Source organism: Gopherus flavomarginatus, chromosome 3, assembly GCF_025201925.1.
Source record: "Gopherus flavomarginatus isolate rGopFla2 chromosome 3, rGopFla2.mat.asm, whole genome shotgun sequence".
NCBI lineage: Eukaryota > Metazoa > Chordata > Testudines > Testudinidae > Gopherus > Gopherus flavomarginatus.
The window spans coordinates 183867809-183886026 of NC_066619.1; the positions used below are offsets into that span (position 1 = coordinate 183867809).

The 18218-nt window shown below is 46.1% G+C and overlaps 1 protein-coding gene across 1 annotated transcript; it reads right to left on the reverse strand.

The window, feature by feature from the left end:
• Positions 1-925: 925 nt before the first annotated feature.
• Positions 926-18120, reverse strand: LOC127047845 (uncharacterized). The gene is made up of 5 exons (XM_050946716.1): positions 17984-18120; positions 8468-8623; positions 5759-5887; positions 5532-5669; positions 926-2883 (listed from the first exon to the last, which is right to left on the reverse strand). Exons 1-5 carry the CDS (start codon positions 17984-17986, stop codon positions 2794-2796), a joined length of 516 nt encoding a protein of 171 aa, XP_050802673.1. The 5' UTR covers positions 17987-18120; the 3' UTR covers positions 926-2793.
• Positions 18121-18218: the final 98 nt, after the last annotated feature.

Sequence of the window (18218 nt, forward strand, 5' to 3'; positions counted from 1 at the left end):
GTGACACATCTGCAAAAAATGCTGTCATTCCAGGGTGTATTAAGACATGGGAGGTAATTATCCTGCTCTTCTCAGCACTGGTGAGGCCTCAGCTGGAGTACTGTGTCCAATTTAGGCTCCATATTTAGGGAAAGATAGGGACAAATTGGAGAATCCAGAGGAGAGCAACAAAAATGACAAAAGTTTTAGAAAACCTGATCTATGAGGAAAAGTTAAAAAAAAAACAACACCTGGACATATTTGGCTTTGAGAAAAGAAGACTGAAGTGGGACATAACAGTCTGCAGAGATGTTAAGGGCTACTATAAAGAGATCAGCAATCAATTGTTCTCCATGTCCTACTGCAGCAAGAGTGATTTAGGTTAGAAATTAGTAAAAACTTTCTAATTGTAAGTTCTGGACTAGGCTTCCAAGGTGGTGGTGGAATCCCCATAATTGGAGGTTTTTAAGAACAGGTTGGATGAACACCTGCTAGGGAGGGTGTAGGTTTACTTGGTCCTGCCACAATGCAGGAGCTTGGATTTGGTGATTTCTCGAGGTCTCTTCCAGCCTGACATTTCTATGATTGTTAAAAATTCACTAGAAGTAAGATCTATTCCAATTCAAAAAACTATCCAAAACTTCAGATTGAAGAGGTTAATTAACAAGCTTGTCACTTTGGCCAAGGTTTCAGCATGAATAGGTAAGTCTATGTATGTTTTTCCTAGCTTCAGAATCAATCTATGTTTAACTGTGAGTAATGTGATTAGGGTAGGAAGAAACTAAATGCATCACAGGTAAACAAGAGTCATTACCCTTTTCCTGTTGCAGCATTCAAAAACTGTACAGTCACTCTAACAAGTTCTGGGATTCCCCCAGTCTTCTAGAGGCCGAAATTTCCCTTTCTGAATAGAATTGCTTAGTGTAAGAAACTTTTAATCAGCATGCCAGGGAAAAAAAGTTTTATTTGACAGAACAATTAGAGGCTATGCATTTCTCTTCTGGAAAGTCTTATAAAATACAGAACTAAAAAGTTTGTCCAGAATTGCTGTACACACAAATCAAACAAAGTGATATTTAGATAGTATATTCAATTTCCTGAACTCAACTCCACAAGTAGTATACTTGCAAATTTGTTTTATTTCACTTTATACAAAGTTGAAACATGTATTTTAAAAAAGCTTACAGTACCATAGGTCATATCTACTGCAGTAGAAAAAGTTAACATTGACTTGGGAAAATAAATGTTTTAGTTCATATGGGCTCTATTCACTGCAGAGGGCCATCCATGGATTTGAGCCCACCTCTATATTAGCTAAGTGTGGCTTAGCTTATATAGAGGAAGATCAGTACAGAGCCCGAAGCTAGAATGATTCTAACAAAACATATCAGCTCTGTATCTGAAAATCAAGAGTTCATATAAACTAACTCTCCCCACTTCCTTAGCTGGGACTAGCTCTCCCCTGCTGGGGCCTTGCAGCTGCAAAGCAACTGCAAGTGTTACACTCCCCCTTCTGAACTCCATTTAAGAGCTGTAATCAAGAGAGATACTGTTTAGGTTTTATGGCCTCCTTACAACTTATTATTTGTTTGTCTGACAGTGAAGCAAGAATGATAATTCCCTCTGGATTATGTCCTTAGATGACACGTTAAGCCTTGCTGCCATATGCTTGTGTGCAGAAAGGAAATTTTGAGAAGCCAGTTAGGCTGAAATTGGCAATACCTGAACATTCTCAAAAAAATGAGTACTCCTATAAAATAAAAATGAAAAAGCAGCTCTCATATGCATAGAATCTCTTAATTTGCTAGTTCTTGACATCTGTATAGTATAACAAATTATTTCTCTACTATCAAGGTGCGGTCTGATTGTATGAAAGAGTTGTAAATTTACTCTTGTGCACACAGCCTGGCCTTCAGTGTTGCCTACAGGTGAATTTCACTCCAAGTACTTAAAAGAATAGTAGAAACTCAGTAATGCTTCAGGCATCAGTACCTGGGAGAACACAATGATTACAGAGTACCACTTTGATAATCTAAACAAAATGAGAAAAAATAAGTTCAGATAAGCCAGGTTTCAAACAATCATTCGATTGTGAAATGAAACAACATCTAGAGATAGCCATGTACAATACAACTTCTGTTATCTCAAACGCCTTGCTATCTGCTACTACACATACCTCCCACAGGGTCCCAACACAACTGACCACAGGAATAGTGTTTTGTAAAGAAACAATAAAGATGGATATGCAACAGATTTTAGATTCCTTAATAGAAATAAACACGGTAGCCACCAAACCTGAAAGGCTTACAAGAACAAAAATACTGGCCTTGTGCCTTTGTTTCTTTCGGAAGAATAAACTCAGCCTGTAATTAATATCAAGAAAGTCAACTCTGCTCATCCCTAGGTTTCCTGGAGAACATGTGTATTATGGGCTCTCATCTTAAATGAAGGGGCATGGGTTTTGTTTCCAACAATGCCCTTTCTCTAAAGTGTTAGTCACTGAACTTACTTACATTTAAAAATAAAAACAAAAAACTGAGTATTAGTTTGACTAACGCTACTTCTCAGCTTTCACTCTTGGGATGTCTCATTTCACTAGTTCTTCAGTCACCCACAGTCTTCCAGGCTATATAGGCCCTGCATTTTTATCATAAAAAATAAACACTATCTAAAAAAGAAACGGAACAAAAATACGTCCCCTTATAGGCCTTCTTTATATATTATGAAGCATCAAAAAAGGGTGCAAGCTTATATTTTTTAAAGTCTTTTCCAGGACACCTTTTAAACAACCCTAAGAAAAGGCAATAGCAAACATTAATATAGGCTTGTCTTCTTCATGATTCTCAAAAACTCTTGCTCATTTACTTCTCCATCTCCATCTCGATCAGCTTCATCGATCATTTCCTGTAAAGAACATTTAAGACTAACAACCAGACTCAATACACAAGACCTTTTATTTACTTTAAAGTAGGGCTCTCAAGCGATTTAAAAAAAAATTAATCATGCAATTGAACAATAGAATAACATTTATTTAAATATTTTGGATGTTTTCTACATTCTCAAATCTATTTGTCTATTACAACACAGAATACAGAGTGTACAGTGCTCACTTTTTTTATTACAAATATTTGCAGAGTAAAAAACAAAAGAAATAGTATTTTTCAATTCACCTCATACGAGTACTGTAATGCAGTCTCTTTATCATGAAAGTTGAATTTACAAATGTAGACTTATGTGCAAAAAATAACTTCATTCAAAAACAAATCAATGTAAAACTTTAGAGCCTACAAAGTCTACTCAGTCCTCCTTCTTGTTCAGCCAATCGCCCAGATAAACAAGTTTGTTTACATTTGCAGGAGATAATGCTGCCTGCTTCTTGTTCACAATGTCACCTGAAAGTGAGAACAGATATTCGCATGGCACTGTTGCAGCTGGCATCCCAACATATTTACAGACAGATGTGCTAAAGATTCATCTGTCCCTTGATGCTTCATCCACCACCCAAAGGACATGTGTCCGTGCTGATGACAGGTTCTGCTCGATAATAATCCAAGCAATGCGGACCGACATGTTCATTTCCATAATCTGAGTGAGATTCCACCAGCAGAAGGTTGATTTTCTGTAGTTTCCACATCGGAGTGTTGCTCTTTTAAGACTTCTGAAAGCACGGTCCACACCTCACCCTTCTTAGATTTTGGAAGGCACTTCAGATTCTTAAACCTTGGGTGGAGTGTTGTAGCTATGTTTAGAAATCTCACATTGATACCTGCTTTGCATTTTGTCAAATCTGAAGAGGAAATGTTCTTAAAATGAACAACATGTGCTGAGTCATGTGAGACTACTATAACATGAAATATATTGCAGAATGTGGGTAAAACAGAGCCGGAGACATACAATTCTCTCCCAAAGAGTTTGGTCACAAATTTAATTAACGCATTCTTTTTTTTTTAATGAGCATCATCAGCATGGAAGCCTGTCTTCTGCAATGGCGGCCAAAGCATAAAGGGGAATATGAATGTTAGGCATATCTGGAACGTAAATACCTTGCAATGCCAGCTATAAAAGTCTCATGCGAATGCCTGTTCTCACTTTCTGGTGACATTGTAAATAAGTGGACAGCATTATCTCACATAAATGTAAACAAACTTGTTTGTCTTAGTGATTGGCTGAACAAGAAGTGAGACTGAATGGACTTTGTAGGCTCTAAAGTTTTGCATTGATTTGTTTTTGAGTGCAGTTATGTAACAAAATAAAATCTACATTTGTAAGTTGCATTTTCATGATAAAGAGATTGCACTACAATACTTGTATGAGGTGAACTGAAAAAATACTATTTCTTTTGTTTATCATTTTTATAGCGAAAATATTTGTAATAAATAAATAAACTTAGCAGTGTATACTTTGTATTCTGTGTTGTAACTGAAATCAATATATTTGAAAATGTAGAAAAATATCCAAAATATTTAATAAATTTCAATTGGTATATTAACGGTGTGATTAAAACTGATCGTGATTAATTTTTTTAATTGTGATTAATTTTTGAGTTAATCACATGAGTTAACTGCGATTAATCGACAGCCCTACTTAAAGGATATGAAAAAAATATAAAAAGCAAACAAGTTTACACCATGAAATATTTAATTATGCATCTACATTTGGAACACGTTTTGGGTCTAATGCCGTATGCCTCACGTACGCTAAATGCCTACTGAGTTCAGTGGGTCCTTTCGCTGGCTGGCCAGAACAAAAGTGGTTGTTACTCCTATAAGAGCTACTTCTGCAACTGAAGGCAGAGGAGCAAGGAGAAACAAGAAATGGCCGGGCCAGGCTGGAGGAGACGGCCCTTCCAGGTGACTGAGGACAGGGTGGGGGATATTTATACCACAGATAGTTCCAGCCAAGCCCTCTCACTGGGATCAGTGATGGGGGCGTGACCACCAAGCCCCACGCTCCTCCAGGGCAGGAGTTACTGAAATAAGTGGGGCAACAGATTTAGCCACAGAGCTAAGTGGGTGGGAATCTTCTATTTTAGGAGGGAGGTTGCCTGAGACTTGTAGGATAAACATGCTATTGACGTCCATAGAAAAGCTTTACACAACTGTTACAGGCTAATAATTGTTACAGAAACTGCAGGCTTCCCTTGGTGGGAAAGCTTGGCAGGTGTAGTTCCGGTCAACCAGCATGGGCTCACGTTTTGGATACGCAGATAATATAACTAGGTGGTGAAGACCAAGCAATGGGGTAGGAGTCATTAACAATTGCTGCTCATGTTTCCTTCTGATTGTATCCTTTTGGGTTTCTATTTTGAGATGGAGAAGGGCTTGACCGCAGCCTCCCAGATAAATGGAAACAATTAAGAAAATGATGATGGCCTGCACTGTGTGATTTATTGCTGGGTATTCTCAGATATTTTAGGTGAATAAAGTTGTGGCCTAATTAAAACATGTCTGTTGCCTCCTGTCTTTCTTTCAGAATAGCCTGAATTGTGCCTGACAGAGCTAAAGAACTGGCCCAAAGTTTGATGGGAAATTATTACGAAGGTCAGAATTTACCTGCAATTCTTCATCTGTTAAATTCTCTCCTAGCTCCTTGGCAACTCTCTTTAAATTTTTGAAAGAAATCTTTCCTGTCCCATCATCATCAAATAATCTGAAGGCTTTCAAGATTTCTTCTTTTGAATCTTTCTCATTCTAAAATGAAAAAAAAAAATAAAAACCCATTTGTCTAAATGTCCTCATTCATTTATTGCATTTGATTTTTCAGCGAAGTAGATGATTACCATTTTTTGGGTCATCATGGCCAAAAAGTCTTCAAAATCAATGGTGCCACTTCCTTCTTTGTCGATATCTGCTATCATTTTTTTAACTTCTTCTTTCTTTGGCTCAAAGCCTAAAGCACGCATTGCTACCTGCAACAAAGAGCAATTCAGTTAACATATACAACAAGATGCCACTAGAATTATACCTATATCATTTACATGAAGCAGTGTTTCAGTTCTTTTCCTCAAACTGCAACTATAACTTAAAGTATATAAATCTCAAAGAAATTCTTATCTACATTAGTCATCCTTTTAATTATTAATGGTAGCATTACACAGTAATGGCCTTTTTCCTTTGGAGTTGAGTAGTCTTTTGTGACTTACCGCTCTAACAAAAACAACATAAATTTCTTAAATTATATATTGGTTTTCAGGGTATTTTACAGATGAATTGAATTGCTGAACTGGGACTTCAAGTCTCTGCAGGTCTCCTGTTCTCACTGATCCTACTCCTATTGAACTGTACAGCAAAACTCCCACTAACATTAAGGTAAGGAGGAACAGGCCTCAAGTAAATTTTAAAACATAATAACTATTCTACTTATTGATATATAAACAGTTAAAAGGAATCCCCATTCCTAGCTCTAGGGACTTTTGATATTTATTTAAAGAGAGAAAAACCCAAAACCTAGAAATGTAACAACTATTAGGTATTTAAGGTCCTTTTAAATCAGTCAGTGTGACCATCAGAAAACAAAATCCCTGCCTTTTACGGGCCACAAACAAAATACAAAACATAACTTTACAAACATGTAATTTAGACGAAGGGTTCTCAAACTGGGGGTCGTGAGATTATTACATGGGGGGGGGTTGCGCGCTCCATCCCAAACTCTGCTTTGACTCCAGCATTTATAATGGTGTTAAATATATTAAGAAGTGTTTTTAATTTATAAGGGGGGCTTGTGCTTGCTATGTGAAAGGGGTCACCAGTACAAAAGTTTGATAATCACTGATTTAGACTGTCATAGATGGAGTTAACAGCAGGTATTTTTAAAATTAAATTTTGCACCTGCAGTCTTTCAGCACCTTGAACTATGCTTGCTGCTACTCAAAAAATTATTATTTATATAGCATCAGGAGCATGCTAGGTGCCTGAAGCAAATTTAATTTAGAAAGATTACATTCAGTTTCAAAAATACTTGGATTAGGGTGGATTTGGGGTATGTTTGGATCAACCAGAAATTTTTCTGTATTTCTGGTCAAGGAAAATTCCTATTTTTTTTTCTTTCCATTTCAGAATGGAAGAAGTTTCAGAGTCATGAAACTCTTCCCAAATTGAAAAATCCATTTCCTGAACAGCGCTAAAAATCATGAATGCATGTGACACATCGAATTATTTTACCTAAGAAACATATTGCAAATTTCTGTTTATTTTAGCAGCTAAATTCATCCATTGGTTCTAAAATTAACTTTGACATATTATCAATATATTAATTAGACCAGCCAGACTGTGCTGACAAGGTTTAGTGTTTAAAGTCACTGAAGTCAACAGGAGTGGGAGTAACTCAACACATCTGAAAATCCAGCCTGAGATTTCTCCAGTTGGGCACCGGGGTCGGATTAATGCGGGGCTTTAGGGGCTGCAGCCCAAAACTTCAGGTGAAGGGGGGGGTCCCTCAAAAATAAATCCATATTTATATATAATTCAGTGATCACCATGTCTATCGCGATCAACTGATTGCGATCTCCTGGCAGAGGCACCAGGATCAATCTCCAGGCCACTGAAAGTCCAGTGGTGCAGCAGGGCTCAGGCAGGCTGTCTGCATGCCGTGGCCCCACGCTGCTCCCAGAAGCGGACAGCTGCTGGCACGTCTCTGTGGCCCCTGTGGGGCAGGTCAGAGGCACCTCCGCCTGCTGTCCCAGCACTGTGTTCCCAGCCAATGGGAGCTGTGGGGGCAGCACTTGCTGGCAGCGCATGGAGACACGCTGTCCCCTTCCCCCCAGGGTGCTCAGAGACGTGACAGCAGCCAGCCACTTCCGAGAATGGCATGGGGCCACAACATGCAGACAGGCAGCTTGTCTAAGCCCGCCTGCCTCGTCGGCCGGGAGCTGCCTGTGGTAAGCGCCTCCTGGCCGGAGCCTGCACCTGATACCCTCTCCTGCACCCCAACCCCCTACCCCAGGTCAGAATCCTCTCCTGCACCAAACTCTCTCCCAGAGCCCGCACCTCTCAACCTCTCTTGCACCCCAACTTTCTGCCCCAGCCTAGAACTCCCTCTTGCACCCAAACTCCCTCCCAGATAGAAACGAATATCACAGCTGTTCTAAGATAAGAAGTAGGCTATTTTGAATTAACTACCTCTATTCTACATGTTTTAAGACTGAAATGTAACCACAGAACGGCTTTATGTTAATTAAAAGGCAAGCTTAGTATAGCATTAATAGTCTCAATGCCATAATTGTGATCATTGTGTTTTAAATTAGGAAAAAGACTTGTATACAGGGGCCCCACAAAATCTAATATCCCCAGGCCCACAGAAGAATTAATCTGGCCCTGTTTGGCACCCAAGCATTGGTTTTACATTTGTAAAATTCAGTTCTCAGAAAACAAGCCATTTCATATATTATTTGTGACTGACAATGCCAGTCTACAACTGAGTTTAGACACTGGTGAATAGAGCAGGTTAACAGCAACAACTTTGAAAATAAACATAAAGAAAAAGTTACAACCTTCAGTTCTTTTACATCAATGCTTCCAGATCCATCAGTATCAAACAAATCAAAAGCTTCTCTGATCTCCTGCTTTTGTAATTCAGTTAGTTCTGGTTTCAATCCACTTTTCTTCCGCTGGGCAGCACCCAAGACAGCTTTTCTGTAGTTAGATGCCTTCAATAAATGGATGAAAGACAAAAGTTGGTAAAGACTCATTTCTAAAAAACAAACCAAAAAATACTCAGCAATAGTAGAACAAAGAGAACGTCTGTTACTGCAACTGGTAGATGTTGGCTCAGTTCTGGCCAGCACCTAGAATCCTTTTGTTCAGACTATCAGGAACCACCCCAAAGAGAAAGTGTTAAGCTTTTGGCAGCATGGGAAAAAGATATTAGCTAGATGTTTCTGCCAGAATAATCAGCAATTAAATAATTAACACTGTTTACACAAACTGTCATCTTTCAGTGGCAGTATTAACTCATCACTTAGATGACTGAGGATGTTTACGTTTCTTGACTACTGCTTCAGTCTGTCTGCAGACAGCATGGCACTAATTTAACCTTGAAAACATTAAGAGAAATCTATCATTACAACCATAATGGCTAGCACTATAGGCTTCAACTTTGAGCATGATTAAAGAGTACCTCAATACTTGTTCAGCACAGAAATGGGAGTGCTTATTCTGGGATTAGTTGGAGTTTGCCCCTGGTTACATTAGAACTGAGCCTCTGAGCTGCTGTAAATTGTACTCTTTCATTGGCACCCTGGGCCACAGAAACTAGAAAATGGCGAGTATACCTCCTAGCTCTCACACACACCCTTAAGTCACTGGTGGTCAGACAGAGGAAAGGGGGCTAGCTATGTAGGAGCCAGCTATGCAGGGTGTATTCCCCATGTCCCTTTTGCATTGCCAGAGTAGTATAAAGGGGACATATTTCAATGGAGAATTGCATTCCTTCCACCTCCTCTTTTTTTAATTTAAATTTAAAGCTTATAACCTGGAGTACAATTCTGCAACAGGAATGACAACTTCCACCACATCTCTGAACACAAGAGGCTTCAGTCCTGATTCTTGATTCTGCCTAGGTTCACATGAAGACAGTATTCAAAAGTTCACACTTTAGGGGCGAGAGAAGTAAATAAAAAGTTTATTATAATGGAAGTTTAATTTTGCACTTAGTAGGAAAAGTTTCTTACCTATAATAAGAAAAAAACGGGTTACTCACCTTTTAGTAACTGTTGTTCTTCGAGATATGTTGTTCATGTCCATTCCAAGCAGATGTGTGCACGCCGCGTGCACGCCAGCTGGAAGATCTAGCGGCGTCCGTAGGGTCAGCCCTGGCGCCCCCTGGAGTGGCGTCACTAAGGCGCCCTATAAAGGGGCCCGCTGACCCTCCACCCCCTCAGTTCCTTCTTGCCGGCACTCCGACAGAGGGGCAGGAGGGTGGGTGTTGGAATGGACATGAACAACACATCTCGAAGAACAACAGTTACTAAAAGGTGGGTAACCGTTTTTAATTCTTTGAGTGGTTGTTCATGTCCATTCCAAGCAGGTGACTCACAAGCCTGAACCTAGGTAGTGGGGTCGGAGTTCACTGCTGACTGGAGTACTGCACGACCAAAGGCTGCTCATCTCTAGCCTGGTGCGTGATGGCATAGTGCGACATGAAAGGGTGGATGGAGGACCATGTGGCCACTCTACAAATCTCTCGAGTCGGGATCTGAGCCAGGAACACCGCAAAGGAGGCCTGCACCCTAGTGGAGTGGGCCGTGACCGGAGGGACAGGGGTCTTAGCTATGCGGTAGCATTCCCGGATGCAGGTTGCGATCCACGAAGAGATTTGCTGAGAGGAGACCGGGAGCCCTTTCATCCTATTCGCCACCACGATGAAGAGCTGAGTCAAGCGTCTGAATGGCGTGGTACGTTGAATAAAAGGCTAAGGCCCTGCGGACATCCAGGGAATGTAGCCTGCGCTCCTCACCAGAAGAGTGTGGTTTCGGATAAAACACTGGGAGAAAGATATCTTGTCCCATGTGGAACTGGGAGACGACCTTGGGGAGGAAGGCCGAGTGAGGTCTAAGTTGGACCTTGTCCTTATAAAAGACAGTATACGGGGGCTCGGATGTTAACGCCCTGAGCTCCGACACCCTCCTGGCCGAGGTGATCGCCACCAGGAAGGCGGTTTTATATGACAAGTACAACAGGGAGCACGAAGCCAGGGGCTCGAAGGGAGGTCCCGTGAGGGCGGAGAAGACCAGACTCAGGTCCCAGGCAGGAGCTGGTTGACGAACATGCGGAAATAGCCTGCCCATGCCCTTGAGGAAACGACTAACCAGCGAGTTCACGAACACCAAGGTACCCCTCTCTCCCGGATGGAAAGCCGAGATTGCCGCCAAGCGAACACGAAACGAGGAGAGGGAAAGGCCCAGGTGTCTGAGGTGGAGCAAATAGTTTAGGATAATAGGGATTGGGACACCCAGTGGATCGTGACCTTGCTGACCTGACCATATGGAGAAGCGCTTCCATTTGGCCAGGTAGGTGGCCCTCGTTGATGGCTTCCTACTACCGAGCAGCACTTGTCTGACCTGCTTGGAGCACTGCATCTCCATTGGGTTCAGTCATGGAGCATCCAGGCTGTGAGGTGGAGAGATTCCAGGTTCGAGTTGCGGAGGTAGCCCCGGTCCTGCATGATCAGGTCCGGAAGCAGGGGCAGCGTCAGGGGCGCCTGAACGGACATGTGCAGGAGCGACATGTACCAATGTTGGTGCGGTCATGCCAGAGCTATCAGGATTACCTGTGCATGGTCCCTGCGGATCTTCAAAATCACCCTGTGTATCGGGGAATTGGAGGAAAGGCGTAGAGCAATCCGACCCCCCAAGACTGGAGGAAGGTGTCCGACAGAGACCCCGGACTGCGGCTCAGGAGAGAGCAGAACCGTCGGCACTTCCTGTTTTCCCTTGAGGCGAACAGGTCTAACTGGGGAAAGTCCCAGAGCTGGAAGATTGGGCATACTACGTCCCGTCGGAGGGACCACTCATGACCTCAGAATGAGTGGCTGAGGGTGTCCGCCAGGCCGTTCTGCTCTCCCGGAAGGTAGAACGCTGTCAGGTGAGTAGCATTCTGAACACAGAAATCCCACAACGCAAGGGCTTCCCTGCACAGGGGAGAGGCGCATGCATCCCCGTTTGTTGATATAAAAGACCGCCGATGTGTTGTCCACGAGGACTGAAACACATCTGCCGACCAGGTGGGACTGGAAGGTCAAACAAGCCAGGCAAACCGCTCTCAGCTCCCTGACGTTGATATGCAACTCGAGGTCCTCCAGCGATCACAAGCCCTGTGTCCTGAGATTCCCCGGGTATGCTCCGCAACCCCGATCCGAGGCATCCGTTACCAGAAAGAGGGAGGGTTGAGGGGCGGTAAAGGGGACGCCCATGCACACTTTCTGCGGGTTGAGCCACCACCGTACGAGCTCAGCACCAAGTGGGGAACGGACACTACTGAGTCCAAGGGGTCCCTGGCCGGGCGGTATACTGTCGCTAACCAGGACTGTAGCGGGCGAAGCCAGAGTCTGGCATGGTTTACCACATAGGTGCACACAACCATGTGACCCAACAGCCGGAGGCAGATCCGCGCCGCGGTAGTTGGGGCACGTTGCAGTCCGAGGATAGGCTCGGACATCGCACGGAACCTGGATTCCGGAAGATACGCTGTGGCGTGGGTGGAGTCCAGAACTGCCCCTATGAATTCTGTTCATTCCATAGGAGACAGAGTGGACTTGGCTTCGTTCAAGAGGAGGCCGAGTTTGAGAAAGGTCCGCCTGGTGAACAATACCTGAGCCTCCACCTGCTCCTTGGTGTGGCCCTTTATGAGCCAATCATCCAGGTAGGGGAATACCTGGATGCCCCGCCTGTGCAGGAAGGCCGCCACAACTGCCATGCACTTCATGAAAACCCTTGGGGCAGCTGACAGGCCAAACGGGAGCACCGTGAACTGCAGATGGGCGTCGGCCATGATGAACCTGAGGTGTCGGGGTGTCAGGGAATTATGGCAATGTGGAAATAAGTGTCCTTTAAGTCAAGGGCGGCGTACCAATCTCCTGGATCCAGGGAGGGAATGATCGAGGACAGGGAGACCATGTGGAACTTGAGCTTTCGTACAAACTTGTTCAGTCGCCGCAAGTCCTGGATGGGTCTTAGGCCCCCTTTCGCCTTCGGTATTAGGAAATACCTGGAATAGAAGCCTTTGCCCCTGACCTCCTGAGGGACTTCCTCCATCACCCCTGCCTCCATGAGGGACTGCACTTCCTGAATTAGAAGTTGCTCGTGAGAGAGGTCCCTGAAGAGGGAAGGGGAGGGGGGAAAACTGGATAGCATATCCCCTCTCTACCGTGCGGAGCACCCAACTGTCCAACATGATTCGGGACCAGGCATGGTAGAAGGGGGACAGACGTGACCCAAAGGTAGGGGTAGAAGGATGCAGAGTCTCGATAGGTAGGTCCCCCTCGACTGTATCATCAAATAGGGGGCCTAGGCCCCAATGACGGCCTCGGTTGACTGGATGCCTGGCCGGAGGGGTGGCGTTGGTGACGCCTCCTGCCATTTCGGCCCCACCTGCGCCCCAGCTCCTGGCGAGTCTGAAGCTGGTAGGGGCGCGGGGCTGTCTGCGGCCTAAACTGCCTGCGCTGGGTCGCAGGAGTATGCAAGCCCAGCGAGCAAAGCGTAGCCCTCGAGTCCTTTAGGCTATGTAGACACTTGTCCATTTTTTCAGAAAACAGCATCTGCCCCTCAAAGGGGAGGTCCTGAATGGTTTGCTGGACCTCATAGGGAAGGCCTGAGACCTGGAGTCAGGCTCCCCGCCTCATGACCAGGCCCGTGGCCAGGGTGCGCGAGGCTGAGTCTTCCGCATCTAGGGCCGCTTGGAGAGAGGCTCGGGAGATCAGTTTCCCCTCTTCCACCAGGGCCGAAAACTCTGACCTCGAGTCCTGGGGAAGGAGTTCCGTAAACTTCGACATGGCTGAACATGTATTATGACTGTGTCAGCTTACGATCGCCTGTTGGTTGGCAATACGGAGTTGAAGGCCGGCCGTAGAGTACACCTTTCTACCAAAGAGGTCGAGCCTTTTGGCGTCCCTGTTCTTTGGTGTTGACCTCTGAAACCCTTGATGCTCCCGTTGGTTGGCTGCGTCTACCACCAGGGAGTCCGGGGGGGGGGTGAGTGTACAAGTGTTCGTGCCCTTTAGAGGGGACGAAATAACGCCGTTCCGTTCTCTTGGCACTAGGGGCCAATGAGGCTGGCGTTTGCCGTAAGGTGCGGGACGTATCCGCTATGGTCTTGATCAACGGAAGGGCCACCCTGGATAGTCCTGAGGGAGCCAGGATGTCTACTACCGGATCTGCGTCCATCTCGATTTCCTCAGCCTAGACTGCGAGGCTCTGAGCTGCTCACCGGAGCAGTTGTTGAAGGATCCGAGTGTCCTCCAGGGCCAGTGCCACAGTCGTGCCCGAGACCGCTTCATCAGGGGAGGAAGATGAGGAAATCACTTGGATCGGCCCTTCCTCAGGTGCATGTAGCCCTGTGGGGTCCTGTGGCACATGGTACTATAGCTGCAGGGCCGGTTCTGATTCTGAATGCAGCACCGCAACCGGAACCAGGGTCGCCAGTGAGCGGCTTGGCGTATCAGGTGGTGCCTGCTGAGCCCGAACCATAGTCGCTGCCGGTGCTGCTGCCTGGCTAGGGGGTGCTAAACTTGGATATGGCACACTCCTGCCCGGCGACGGTGCCAGTGGAGGAGGCAACTGCGCCGGGGCCACCGATGCCGATCTGGATTGAGGACCAAACGCCTGGCCCACCGACTGGTGGTAGGCCCAGTGGGTCCAAAACGGCCACTGTGAGGGCAGATGCCATTGCTGCTGCTGCCACTGTGGCTAACGCTGGTGGCTCACCCCGGAAACCGATCTCCTGCTCCGAGACCGGCTGCAGCAGTAGGAGTCTGCCTCTGAGTCTGAGGTCTCTGAGTAAGAGGACCTGGGGGGAGCAGCATCCCATGCCGTTGGAGAGTGATGCTGAGGCGGCGGGGAGCCTCTTATCTGGTCAGGTGCTGCCCTAGCGGCGTGGAGTGGGGAGGGAGGCAACAGCATGGCTGGCTTGCCCCTTGATTGTACTAGGGGATGGGCTGTGGTAGGCAACTCCTTGCTACGGTGCGGGGAGGCCAGCGCCCGGAGTCCCATCAAGTCTGAGGCCGCCTCGAATGCCTCCGGTGTCGAGGGGAGGTGCAAGTCTCTGCTAAGGTCCGAGGATCTAGGCCGGTCCAGACTCGACCGCCCTCTCTGTGGTGCAGGAGTCGACGGAGCAGCCGATGGCTGTAGCGCAGCCTGTCCGCTTGTACTGCAGACGGTGTTGGCCTCTGAAGGTCCTGATGGGGTGATCGTTCCCTCACCGGCCTCCTCTTCTTAGCGGGCACCGGAGACGGTGAGCAGTGCTGCACTGAGGCCGACTTCCTATGACCCGACTCCGTTCGGTGCTGGGTTTGGGGGGATTTGGGCTGAGCCCTAAGTCTTGATGCTGGTGCCGGGGCACTCCGCACCGCGGAAGACGTGCTGGGCACTGCCTCGGCCGGTTCTGGGTCCAAGGGTGGCAACAAGGCAGCCTCCATCAGGAGGATTCTAAGTCTTTGAGCTCTGTCTTTGAGAGTTCTGGGGCAGAAGCTCCTGCAGATAGAGCACCGGTCCCTTTGGTGGCCCTCTCCGAGGAACCTCAAACAAGCAGAGTGCGGGTCGCTCTTGGGCATGAATTTCCCGCAGTCCTTGCAGGGTTTAAACCTGGGGGACCTGGGCATGCCCCAGAAGGGGACGAAAACGTGGGGAGGGGTACCCCCCGACTACCAAGAACTATATACAAATAACCTAAGTAAACTAACTATATACACAGACTATACACGCGAGGATAGGACACTGCTAACTTGCTATCCGCAAGAGAAGTTCCAGCTAGCCGTCACTGGCGGTAAGAGGGAACTGAGGGGGTGGAGGGTTGGCAGGCCCCTTTATTAGGGTGCTGTAGTGGCGCTACTCCAGGGGGGCCCAGGGCCGACCCTACGGATGCTGCTAGGGGAAAATCTTCTGGCTGGCGTGCACGTGGCGTGCACAGACCTGCTTGGAATGGACATGAACAACCACTCGAAGAAGAATTAGACTTTTCAGGCCCTGCCATAACTTTCTGTCAGTAGGATGCCACTAAAGTAAGTAACATTTTTCAGATTCTATTTTGGGTTGGAATTTTATTTTTAATATGACTTGTCCATACTAGGTTGGCTTAGGAACCCATTATTCCTGCAAATCTCTCACTTTTCCTTCCATTAACACAGCTGCTCCAGATTTTTAATATTTAAAAACCCCTAAGATATCACATTTAAGTAATAGAGGGACTCACAGGGAGACTCTCTAATTGAAAAGGAAGGATAAATTGTTATACAGCAGAGGCCCAAACCATCTGTATTTCAAAATTTCCGTACATCCAATTGATCAAATGGATACTGCTTATTGTTCTTTCCACACATTTCAAATTTTAACACTGCACAAATTCTTCAGTGCAACTATTCCATTTACATTCTTTTCTTGCCCACATAATTGCTGTGTATGCTAACGGACAGTCAGACACCAGAACAGGGTAAATTAATTAGGAGAGCACGTTTACCCACTCTAGTTGGTACTGTGTGTGTGTCCTGCATGTTACCACACTCAAAATTCAAACGGCAGATTTTCCATGTTTGGTATTTTATCTCTACTAGACAAAAGAGTGACATTACTATGTCATTCCGAAAAAAGGAATGTTTACCTGTTCTACTGGAATTAAATTTGGGTAAGTTTATTTTAGCATCCTGCAATCTAGCCAAAATCAATAATGCCCCATAACATAACAACAATGAAACAAAGTGAAATAGGTGGAAAACCTGAACAGACTAGTTTTCCAGGGGCTGAGCAGTAGCTCTTCAAGGTGAACTCAAGTGTCTTAGCCTCTCTGACTGTCATAAACAGATAGCTAAGGGTTAATGTCTCTTTCACCAGAAGCACCTGACCAGAGGACCAATCAGGAAACCGGATTTTTTTCAACTCTGGGTGGAGGGAAGTTTGTGTCTGAGTCTTTGTTTTCTGTCTGCCTGCTTTCTCTGAGCTTTGGAGAAGTAGTTTCTGCTTTCTAATCTTCTGTTTCTAAGTGTAAGAACAAAGAGATCAGATAGTAAGTTATATGGTTTCTTTTCTTTGGTATTTGCATGAATATAAGTGCTGGAGTGCTTTGATTTGTATTCTTTTTGAATAAGGCTGTTTATTCAATATTCTTTTAAGCAATTGACCCTGTATTTTGTCACCTTAATACAGAGAGACCATTTGTATGTATTTTTTCTTTCTTTTTATATAAAGCTTTCTTTTAAGACCTGTTGGAGTTTTCTTTTCTGGGAAATTTCAGGGAAATTGAGTCTGTACTCACCAGGGAATTGGTGGGAGGAAGAAATCAGGGGGAGATCTGTGTGTGTTGGATTTGCTAGCCTGATTTTGCATTCCCTCTGGGTGAAGAGGAAAGTGCTTTTGTTTCCAGGACTGGGAACGGAGAGGGGGAGTCACTCTGTTTGGATTCACAGAGCTTGTGTCTGTGTATCTCTCCAGGAGCACCTGGAGGGGGGAAGGGAAAAAGGATTATTTCCCTTTGTTGTGAGACTCAAGGGATTTGGGTCTTGGGGTCCCCAGGGAAGGTTTTTCAGGGGGACCAGAGTGCCCCAAAACACTCTAATTTTTTGGGTGGTGGCAGCAAGTACCAGGTCCAAGCTGGTAACTAAGCTTGGAGGTTTTCATGCTAACCCCCATATTTTGGACGCTAAGGTCCAAATCTGGGACTAAGGTTTGACACTGACACTTTCTCTCGGTGTAGCTCAGAGAAACAACAGGTGCTTACCAGGAACCCCAGGTCAAGGGAAGTGTGTATGGATTAGTGGTCACATGGGGATGAGCCACCCTAGGGCCTATGCAAGCAAATACAGGATACTCTGTAAAGTTGCTAATCAGGGGTCTCCCTATAACTAAAAAACAAAAAAGCAGCACCAGACCTGCTCCATGAATCAATCCTGAAGACCCAGAATCCCCTGCAGGAGGCCAGAACCTAGCAGCCTGTCTGACAAGAGCTGAAGAGGGCTCCTTGATTAAGCCCTTGACAGCATGTCCACGATTTGATGGTAACAGCATTAAAAACCGAGCCAGTGCTTAGAGCGAACAGCACCCGCATGCCGCTTGTCTGGAACTAGTCCTGCACCACCTGGTTGCTGCAGCAGGGCTGCGATCCCCCCACCGCATCTTCACACGGGGCGCTCAACGCCTCAACCTCGACGCTTGGATGGGACGGGCTGTACCACGGTGCCCAGGCCCGGGGGTTGGCAGCTCGTCTGCCCCAGGCCTGGGGAAGGGTTCCCGGCGCGCCCTAAGGGCTGGGGCAGGTGGGGGAGAGGCCAACTCTGCTGGGGGCGGGGGCGGGGGCTACACACTCACCATCCGACACGCGGCACCGGGGCTCGAGAGGCGCCAATTGCTCTGCCGCCAGCACACACGGAACACCTCTCCTGGGGCCGGCAGCGCGGCCCGTCCAATGACCAGCGAGAATGCCCCCGAAGCCCCGCCCGCCTCCATACGCGGGGCCAGTCAGGTGCGGCGGGCATTGTGAAGTCACACCAAACGTCATGTTGCCCGTTGGCGTGGATACACACTACAAACGCAAGCGTCGTTG